Source organism: Bison bison, unplaced genomic scaffold, assembly GCF_000754665.1.
Source record: "Bison bison bison isolate TAMUID 2011002044 unplaced genomic scaffold, Bison_UMD1.0 scf7180017864237, whole genome shotgun sequence".
NCBI lineage: Eukaryota > Metazoa > Chordata > Mammalia > Artiodactyla > Bovidae > Bison > Bison bison.
Window position 1 is genome coordinate 860,013 of NW_011494809.1, and position 11,229 is coordinate 871,241.

The following is an 11,229-nucleotide window of genomic DNA, read 5'->3' on the forward strand; positions in this document are numbered from 1 at the left end:
TTTTCCAAATTTGATGACATATTGAGTGCAGCACTTTCACAGCATCATCTTTCAGGATTTGGAATAGCTCAACTGGAATTCCATCACCTCCACTAGCTTTGTTTGTAGTGATGCTTTCTAAGGCCCACTTGACTTCACATTCCAGGATGTCTGGCTCTAGGTCAGTGATCACACCATCGTGATTATCTGGGTTGTGAAGATCTTTTTTGTACAGTTCTTCTGCGTATTCTTGCCATCTCTTCTTAGTATCTTCTGCTTCTGTTAGGTTCATACCATTTCTGTCCTTTATCGAGCCCATCTTTGCATGAAATGTTCCTTTGGTATCTCTCATTTTCTTGAAGAGATCCCTAGTCTTTCCCATTCTGTTGTTTTCCTCTATTTTTTTGCATTGATCGCTGAAGAAGGCTTTCTTATCTCTTCTTGCTAATAAGAGGTGTTAATTAAATTTTCCTGTTATTTGCATTTCTAATTCTTTGCGACCACATGGATTGAGGCCCACCAGGCTTCTCTGTCCGTGGAAATCTCCAGGCAAGAATGCTGGAGTGGATTGCCATTTCCTTCTCCAGGGGATCTTCCTGACATAGGGATCGAACCTGGGTCTACTGCACTGCAGGCAGATTCTTTACCATCTGAGCCACCAGGGAAGTCTATTTGCATTAGAGACATGGAAATATTTTTATAATTGTAGGTGAAGACAATTTTTTGGATTAAAGAGAATATATACTGCTGAAATTAATAGTATATAGTGTAGAGTTATTCTTAATTTTTCTTTTGAATATTTAATAATTAACTGGAACCAATCTCAAAACTGTACTTATTGTTTTTTATACCTCTACTTATTCTTTCTCCTTGAATCTCTCATGTTCTTTGTAACACCCCACTTCATCAATGGACAGATCATCCAAACAGCAAATCAGTAAGGTTAGAGCCTTAAATGAAACATTAGACCAGACCTACTTAATTGATATTTAAAGAGGATTCCATCCAACAGCATAATATACATTCTTCTCAAGTGCACATGGAACATTGTCCAGGATTGACCACGGTCTGGGCAACAAGGTAAGCCTTGGTAAAATTAAGAAAACTGAAATCTTAACACCTTTTCCAATCACAATGCTATGAGATTAGAAATAAACTACAAGAAAAATAGTAAAGAAATCAAAGAGGAAATCAAATACCTAGAAACAAATGAAAATGAAAAGCACATCAATTAAAAACCTATAGAATACAACAAAAGCAATTCTAAGGGGGATGTTTACAATGATACAATCATCCCTCAGGAAATAGGAAATATCTCAAATAAGCAACCTAACCTTACACCTAAAGCAACCAGAGAAAGAATAATAAACAGAATCAAAGTTAGCAGAAGGAAAGAAATCATAAAGATCAGAGTAGAAGTAAATGAAACAGAGACCAAAAATAAAAAAATTCAAAGATCAATGAAACTAAAATCTAGTTCTTTGAAAAGATAAACAAAATTGATAAACCTTTAGCCAAAGGATCATAAGAGACTCTTACAAAAAACTGTAAGAGCAACAAGTATGCAACAACATGTATGCCAAGTGGACAACCTGGGAAAAATGGACAAATTTTTAGAAAGGTACATTCTCCCAAGACTGAACCAGGAAGAAACAGAAAATATGAAGAGACAATCACTGCACTGAAATTGAAACTGTGATTTAAAAACTCCCAAAAAACAAAAGTCCAAGACCTGATGACTTCACAGGCAAATTCCAAGAAGAGCTAACAATAATCCTCCCGAAACTGTTCCAAAAAATTGCAGAGGAAAGAAAACTATCAAACTCATTCTGTGAGTCCACATCACCTTGACACAAAAACCAAAGATATCACAAAAAAAGGAAAATCACAGGGCAAAATCACTGATGAACACAGGTGCATAAATCCTCAACAAAATACTAGGAATCTGAATCCAACAATACATTAAAAGAATCATACACCATGAACAGTGGGATTTAACCCAAGGAGTCAAGGATTTTTCACTATCCTCAAATCAGTGTGATAAACCACATCAAAAAATTGAAAGAAAAAAACACATGATCATTTCAAAAGATGCAGGAAAAGGTTTTGACAAAACTCAGCAACTATTTATGATAAAAGTTCTCCAGAAACTGAGCACGGAGTGTACATACCTCAACATAATAAAGGCCATATAAAACAAATCTACAGCTAACATCATACTCAACAGCAAAAAGCTAAAAACATTTCCTCTAAGATCAGGACCAAGACAGGGATATCTATTTCACCACTTTTATTCAACATAATTTTGGATATCCTAGCCACAGCAATCAGAGAAGAACAAGAAATAAAAGGAATCTAAATTGGAAAAGAAAAACAGTCACTGTTTGCAGATGCCGTGATATTATACACAGAAAATCCGAAAGATGCTACCAAAAGCTACTAGACCTCACCGATGAATTTAGTGAAGTTGCAGGATCAAAATTAGAGCACAGAAATATGCTGCATTTCTATATACTAACAACGAAAGATTAGAAAGAAATTAAAGAAACAATCACATTTAGTATTGCCTCAAAAAGTATAAATACCTAGGAATAACCCTACCCAATGAGACAAAACACCTGTACTCTGAAAACTGTAAGATAATGATGAAAGAAACTGAAGATGACACAAACAGATGGAAAGGTATAGCATGTTCTTGGATAGAAGAATCAATATTGTCAAAATGACTATATTACACAAGGCAATCTACAGTGGCATTTTTCATAAAACTAGAAAAAAAATTTAAATTTGTATGGAGACACAAAAGACTCTGAAGAGCCAAAGCAACTTTAAGAAAGAAAAATGAAGTTGGAGGAATCAGGCTTCCTGGTTTCAGACTATACTGCAAAGCTACAGTCATCAAAATAGTATGAATCTGGCACAAAAACAGAAATGCAGATCAATGAACAGGATAGAAAGCCCAGAAATAAACCCACACATCTGTAGGCAACTAATCTTTGACAAAGGAGGAAGAATATACAATGGAGAAAAGACAGTCTCTTCAATAAATTGGAAAAACTGGACAGCTATGTGTAAAAAAAAAAAAATGAAATTAGAACATTCTTTAACAACATACACAAAATGAACTCAAAATGGATTAAAAACCTAAATTGAAGACCAGACAGTATAAAGCTCATAGAAGAAAACATAGGCAAAACACTCTTTGACATAAATCACAGTAATAGAAATCTAATTAAGCTGAAAAGCTTTTGTACAGCAAAAGAAATCAGAGAAGACAAAAAGACAACCCACAGAATGGGAGAAAATTGCTGCAAATAATGGAATCAACAATTGATTAGTCTCCAAAATTTACAAACAGCTCATGGGGCTTTAACATCTTAAAAACAACCCAATCAAAAAATGGGCCAAAGACCTAAATAGACATCTCTCCAAAGAAGACATATAGATGCCAAGAGGCATACGAAAATTTATTCAACACTGCTGTTTAATAGAGAAATAAAAATAAAAACTATAATGAGATATTGCCTCACACCAGTCAAAAGGGCCATCATCAAAATCCAGACAATAAACGCTGGAGAGGGTGTAGAGAGAAGGGAACCCCTCTACACTGTTGGTAGGAATGTAAACTGGTACAGCCACTATAGAGAACAGTGTGAAGTTTTCTTAAAAAAAAAAACACAAAAAAACAACAAAAAATAGAGCTACATGTGACCCATAAATCCCATTCCTGCACACATATCTGGAGAAAAACATGATCTGAAAGGACACATGCACCCCAATGCTCACTGCAGGACTGTTTACAATAGCCAAGACAAGGAAGCAACCTAAATGTTTATCAACAGAGGAATGGATAAAGAAGATGTAAGATACATAAAGGAATAATACTCAGCCATTAAAAATGAAATAATGCTATTTGCAGCATCATGGATGGACCTAGAGATTATCATGCTGAGTGAAGTAGGTCAGACAGAGAAAGAGAAATATCATTATGATACCCTTTATAGAAACCGACTCACAGACTTAGAGAATGAACTTATGGGTATGGGGGGAAAACTGGGGGAAGGGATAGTTGGGGAATTTGGGATGGGCAGGAACAAACTCCTGTATTTAAAATGGATAACCAACAAGAACTTAACTGTACAGCACAAGGGACTGTGCTCAATGTTATGTGGCAGCCTGGATGAGAGGGGAGATTGGGGGAGAATGGATACATACATACATATATATGATATGTATGTATATACATATATATGTATGTATGTATATGGCTGAGTCCCTTTGCTGTCCACCTGAAACTATCACAACAGTGTGAATTGGCTATACTCCAATATACAATAAAAAGTTTTAAGAACTTGATAAAAAAGGATTTTATAAAGGAAGAAGAATCTTAATAATCATTTCAGATAATTACTTAGTTTTCTTTGCTACTAAGACAAATTCTCAGGCCCTATCATATGTAATTCTTTGCTACTAAAACAAATTCTCAGGCCCTATCATATCTAAGCCTGGGGACCAGCAGTGTGTATTTTAACTGGCTCTCCTGATGATTCTGATACACTCAGAAGCTTGAGGATTTCTGATCTACTTTATGCCGAGGAGTACAACTCTCGGCTTCAGTTAGGTCATTGTGGAGGGGACAGTGGCAAGATGAATCATCTAAATGATGATTCAGACCAATGGTTACAGTTTCCTTGTGTTGTTCAACTTCACTAGCTTAAAAATTGACACATTTTTTTGGTTATAGGGATTACTATGAAAATAATTTTTTAATATTTTCATTTATGAAACTTCAAATTCTTTGAAATACACCAAAATGTAATCTCTCTTCAAGTTATTCATTTTGAAGCAAAATAGTGTCTATGCAGCATTAAGGAATATATAATCTGATAAAACTTATATTAAAATATTTACTACCCTAATCTATAGTTTTACTTCAGTTTCAGTGACATGAATTAAGCTTTGTCATATAATAGGTGATCCAAAAGGAAGTAGACTGACTTTCCTCCACAATCTGACTTCAAATTTCTCCAACCAGACTATATATTACCTGAAAAGGACTGGCTTATTTCAGCTTCGGGGTATTTTATTGTACTGCATATTTTTCTCCATTTGCATCCCATACAAATCCAACACATTCTTAATGACCCCATCTAAATTACTCTTTCCATGAAGTAATATCTGTCTCCTTAGGCACAATGAGTATAGCCCTCTATTACTTTTGATTACCTCTATGAGAAGAAACAATGCTCTTCTCAAAGAACCTTTTTTTTTTTTTTTAAAGGCAGCTATAAGCAAACTATTAACATTTTCCTTATGACAGGTTTCAGTAAACAAAAAGACTTACTTCCTGACACTGAATATTTAAGAAACTTTCAAAAGAGCAGATTTTAAATAATGTTAAAAAGAAAACTATTCTCATGAGGACAAGTTCTCACTATTTAAACATCTAAAGTAATGATCAATAAAGACTAAAAAAGTATTTATGGATAAAAGGGAAGGTCTTATGTGCTTGGCTCTCTTCTGTATATATCAACTGAGAAATACAAATCAAACTGATAAATAATAGTATGTCCACAGTCTATAGTAAAAATAAGTTTTGATAGGATATAGATTTTTCTGTAACCTGCAGAAAGATAAAAAATGATATGAAAAAACCTAGTTCATTTATTTCTTTCCAAAGCATTTACTGGGTGCCTACTATGTACAAAACTTTATTTATATTCCCTTCTCTCATGTTGCAGAGAATAAACAAGCACATTAATAAAACAAGTCTGTAGTTTTAGATTTTATAGTATGCTTAATCCTCCAAACTAAATAACAAGTGCAAACAGCTGAGAAAGCACTACCATTTGAATAGTAACTAAGTTCATTCTACTTAAGAAAGATTTTGAATATCACCAATTCATGATATCCTGAAAATATGTTCTGAAAAAACAAAACAAATAATCATATTTATTTTTAAAATAAAATAAATCTTCCCCTGGGTTGGGAAGATCCCCTGGAGAAGGGAAAGGCTACCCACTCCAGTATTCTCAGCTGGAAAATTCGGGTCACAAAGAGTTGGACATGACTGAGCGACTTTCACATTCACTTTCACCTTAAAACACTGAGAGGATAGCATTAAATCATCAAACTTTTTCCTCTAAAAAGCTTCCCATATTATTAAATTAATGAGACTCTCAAAAGAGAATTCAGAGAGCAGTAACTTGAAGGCATTTGGATTCTGGAGTAGGAAAAAAAACTAGAAATACATTGCTTGCTTCTCTCTAAAATCATGATTCCAGCTGTTATCAATTATGATAACAGCTATATAAGTCAAAAAAGGAAGGCATTCTTATTTTCTGGTGGTGAAATAAACAAAACCATAATAGCCCAAAAGGAATGTTTACTAGGTACTCGGTACCATACAAAATTCTACCATATTAAATCGTTCAACTCTCACACCAGGAGAGAGATTCTATTATTATACATTGAGAAGAAGAGACTGAGACACAGATAGATAACATGCTCAGTCATCCAATGGTGGAAGGACCATTTAAATTCAAAGAATTTGACTTCAGAGCCTGACATATTAACTCCTATAATGACATATTAACCCCTACAGTCCATGGAGTCGCACATAATAAGTCAAACATGACAGAGAAACTTTCATTATATATATGATATAGCTTAAATTTTGTGTGTGTGTGTGTGTTAGTTGCTCAGTCATGTCCAACTCTTTGTGACCCCATGGACTGTAGCCCACCAGGCTTCTCTGTCCATGGGATTCTCCAGGCAAGAATACTGGAGTGGGTTGTCATTTCCTTCTCCAGGGGATCTTCCCAACCCAGGGATCGAACCCAGGTCTCCCGCATTTCAGGCAGATTCTTTACTGTTTGAGCCACCAGGGAAGCTCTAGTCAAATTATAACATACGTAATTAACATGACTTGAAACTACTCTGAAATATGGACTGTTAGTAAAAAACAACTAGAGACACAAATATTTTAAAATAAATCATTATAAACTTCAGGAAGTTGAGGAATGTATTATACTTCCATTTGTCTTGATATAACTTGTTTTTCCTCACATAATCCAATTTCATTCAATCTAAACCCCAGAACTGAAAATATTTATCCCAGTGAGGAAGGTTTAAAATGCTGTTGTATAATATAAATGGATGAAATAATTAGAGAGATTAAGAAGAAATAACTTGGAGAAATGCTGTTTTGAAAGAAACAGACATGCTTCCTACCCAGGACATTTTAAGGTAAGCTTTTATTCTTCAAAAACAAAATTTAGAGCACCCTCTAGTGGAAAACTGGTGACAAGAAGTTTAAAATCTGTTCCTGAAATTTTACAATTCAGTTTCCACAAGTACCTATGCTGCTGCTGCTGCTGCTGCGTCGCTTCAGTCATGTCCGACTCTGTGCGACCCCATGGACGGCAGCCCACCAGGCTCCTCTGTTCCTGGGATTCTCCAGGCATGAATACTGGAGTGGGTTGCCATTTCCTTCTCCAATGCATGCATGAATGGTAAGTCGCTTCAGTCGTGTCTGACTCTCTGCAACCCCATAGATGGCAGCCCACTAGGATCCTCTGTCCACAAGATTCTCTAGACAAGAATACTAGAGTGGGCTGCGATATCCTTCTCCGCAAGTATCTATGACCTGGGCCAAAAAAGTATATTAGATAGACCTTTCTTTCCAAATCTTAACTCTTAAAGTATCCCCATCAATACACATAGACACACACAAGACAGAACAGCTCTCAAAGTTCAACAGAAAAAGGTCTCTTATTTATCAATTTCTAAAAGAGACAGGTAAGATCTGTGAATCGTCAGCACCTAGAACAATACCTAAATATTACAGATATATTGCTACTCTATACATTAAAGAATTCCACTGTGGTTATAAAATGAATACAATATAAAAACAAATGTAATTATTTTTGTAGTTTGATTCTGTGGTTAAAAGATTCAACTGAAAAAGAGAGCTAAAAAACAACACAGGTAAACATTTTCCAAATTATTTTTTTTTTCAAACACAGCATAACATTTTATAAAAAATATACTTTACTAAATGAATAAATTTGGCAAGAACCTCCAACTTCCAATTCAATTTGGTTACATTCTTTCAGGCTTTGATTATTAAAGGGACTGTATGGCCTTGATACAGACAGTTCCACATGCAAATTTTACCAGATAATTTTTCACACTAAAGATTTAAAGTTGAATATATGAAATTGCAGATTACATGAACAACACAGTTATTATATTAGCAATTAGTGAGGCTACACTGGATGTTAAATTCTTGGCATGAAAATTTGGAGAAATACTAATAGATAATATCATTACCTGAGAGACTATTTTAAGGGTACTTTAAAATCTACTTTCTCTGGAGGGCTGAAAAAACTTGGATCATATGGCATAGGGAAGAAAAAGCTCTATAGAAGAGAAGAAATATTTATTCATTAATTCAACAATAATTTATCAAACATTTGAGCTGAATGTTGTTCAAGGCTCTGGAGGCACAGTGAATGGACTGGGTCCTTGTTCTCAGGGAACTTACATCCTGAATGGAAGAGGATGGATGATGTTAAGAAGTCAATAAGCTCCATGAGAGCTAGGATTTCTGTCTCTTTTGTTTGGTATCTCCAGCACCTAGAACAACACCTAAAATATAGTAGGTGCTTAATAAATACTTGTTGAATTGTATTTGAAAAAAAGATAACTTAAGCTGGTGGTAAGTGTTGCAAAGAAAACAAAACAGAGTAAGTAGAAATGGAGAGGGGTGGGGTGGCAGGTATACATTATTTCAGACTCAAGAGTTAGAAAAGGCTATTCTAAAAAAGATGCCATTCAAACTTAAGCTTAGGAACCAAAGTCTCGCAAAGATCTGACAGAAGAGCTTCCCAGGAAGAACAAAACAAGAGCACTGGCTCAACACAGGAGTGATTCCACATTCAGACATTCAAACCGGTTGGGCAAGCCACAATGCCTACATTAAAGAGTTCATATTTTAATCAAACAGTTTGGGCAAAAGATACTGGTGGTTTCAAATGGGGTCGAAGCAGTGGAAATGAAGAGAGGGGCTAACTTCATTATCCATTTTAGTGAGCAGTAGATACAATCTGATAATATGTTCAATATATGAAACAAAGCCAATAGTGGAATTAAAAATAACTCCCAACTCTGAGGCTTAAACAACTGAGTAAATGATGTTCCTATTTATTAGGATGGGAAAATCAAGCAAGGAACAATTTATTAGGCAGGTAGTGGAAGAACAAAATAACTTTTACAAATAGCTGTATATTTAGGATTTCAAGTAAATAGCTGGTGAAATTGATTGAAATAGAGTAAGTTTGGAAGCTGTTTGCACAGAGAAGGTGTTTAAAGCATTGGGCCAAGGAGTTAATAGGAAGAAGGAGGGTGAGAACAGTTATTCCAAATACCTCCAAGGGAAAAGGTAAAGAATTAAAGGTGGAGGTTAATGTGATTTCAGTGTTGACTGATACTGCGACTTATTGGTGTTGTCTGATAAGAGAAAGAATATTTAAACACTCTAAAACTAGAGCTATACAGTAATAAACTGGACTACTTGCAGACAATAAGGGCTTTCTACTAGAGGAGGCATTTCAAGAAGTAAAGGCTATATATCACCTACAGGATTTTTACTATAGCAATTCTTAAAAAGTATAGGCATTTCCTTTGTATGTTCTTAAAAGTACCATATAGAGGGATTTCTAAGACTACAGTTTATATTCACTTAGGCAACTTATTTTATTACGAAGTAGATTCCATAGCAAAAATCATTGGCATATAAAATGTATATCTTCTACTAGCCATTATTACCTGTTTTTGTCAGCAAAAGGTTATCCAGGTGCCTGTCTCCTACTCCAAGAATATATGTAATCACGCAATATCCAGCTGCAATAACAGTTCAAAAACAAAAAAGCAAAAGAATTGTGAAAAACACAGGCAAACCAGGTTACACATACAACTGAATACAAAAGCAGTTTGAGCTAATTTAATTTTAAACTGATTACTACTCTTTTCAATTTCTTACCTAAATTTTCAAAGAAAATGTGTAATCTTTGATTCTATGAAGCAGTTATCACTTTAAACTCAAATTATTATTTGCATCAGAAAAAATATCGTGCAAAATTCTGTCAAATTGTTAAAAAGTCATTTTAACCAAAGTTAAGTGAGATTGTAGAAACCTTAATTATAACACGTGTCTATCATTTCTCACTTCAAACTGGGTATATGTTAAGAATGACAGTGAAAAAAGGGTTGCAGAAACATACATAATGAAGTCAATCATACCACAACCATCTTATCTACACAATGACAAAAGTAAATGTAAAATTAAAACAAATTTTAGAGAAATAATCTTGAAGTGGCAGCAGAAAGAACAATGAATGAATTCACTTGAGTTGTAAAAACATGTATAAAGTTCATAGCATAATCCTCTAAATTAAGAAAAATTACATAAGCAGGACCAGTCATTGTCTCATTTTTTTCTTTCTCATAAAATCTGGAAACCTGGCACATGTTGAAAAATGCTCAAAAAATTTAAGCAAATAACATTTGTTTGAAGCTGAATTTTTTCTGCTCTGTTTCTCTCATTAATAACCTAATAATAAATAAAATTTGCAAATACACATGCCTATGCCAGTATTTACAAACATACATTTATTTCAGTCACTATGGAAAATAAAAATCAGACCACTTGTTAATAACGGCATTAATCCTGTCTAAATTCAATTAATATTATTAATGTTCATTTAATACATGTTCTGAAGGCCATACCGGAAGTCCAAAAATGACTTACGTAATGACATTACCATTAGATCAATCTTCAATTATTAGGTTGGTACAAAAGTAATGGCGGTTTTGGACCCTTAATTTTAAATCATTATACCTAGGCTCAAACACATCTTTATTTATCAAAATACAACTGTTACAGTCAACATGTTTTTAGCAAAGAGAACTAAGTTGGTTTATTCCTGGAGTACAAAGATCTGTGCTTTGGGATTTGATGAACTCTTTTTTTTTTTTTTTTTCCCTCTAATTTTATTTTATTTTTAAACTTTACATAATTGTATTAGTTTTGCCAAATATCAAAATGAATCCGCCACAGGTATACATGTGTTCCCCATCCCGAACCCTCCTCCCTCCTCCCTCCCCATACCATCCCTCTGGGCCGTCCCAGTACACCAGCCCCAAGCATCCAGCGTCATGCATCAAACCTGGACTGGCAACTCGTTT

General features: G+C 34.5%; 1 protein-coding gene across 2 annotated transcripts in view; it reads right to left on the reverse strand.

Moving 5' to 3' along the window:
* The window catches only part of PIK3C3 (phosphatidylinositol 3-kinase, catalytic subunit type 3), a 164,807-nt gene that overhangs the window by 28,073 nt on the left and 125,505 nt on the right, over positions 1 to 11,229 (reverse strand). For both annotated transcript variants that reach the window (XM_010846456.1, XM_010846457.1), the window contains exon 21: positions 9,811 to 9,885. In XM_010846456.1, coding sequence (XP_010844758.1) covers positions 9,811 to 9,885 — 75 coding nt within the window. The remainder of the gene's footprint in view (positions 1 to 9,810; positions 9,886 to 11,229) is intronic.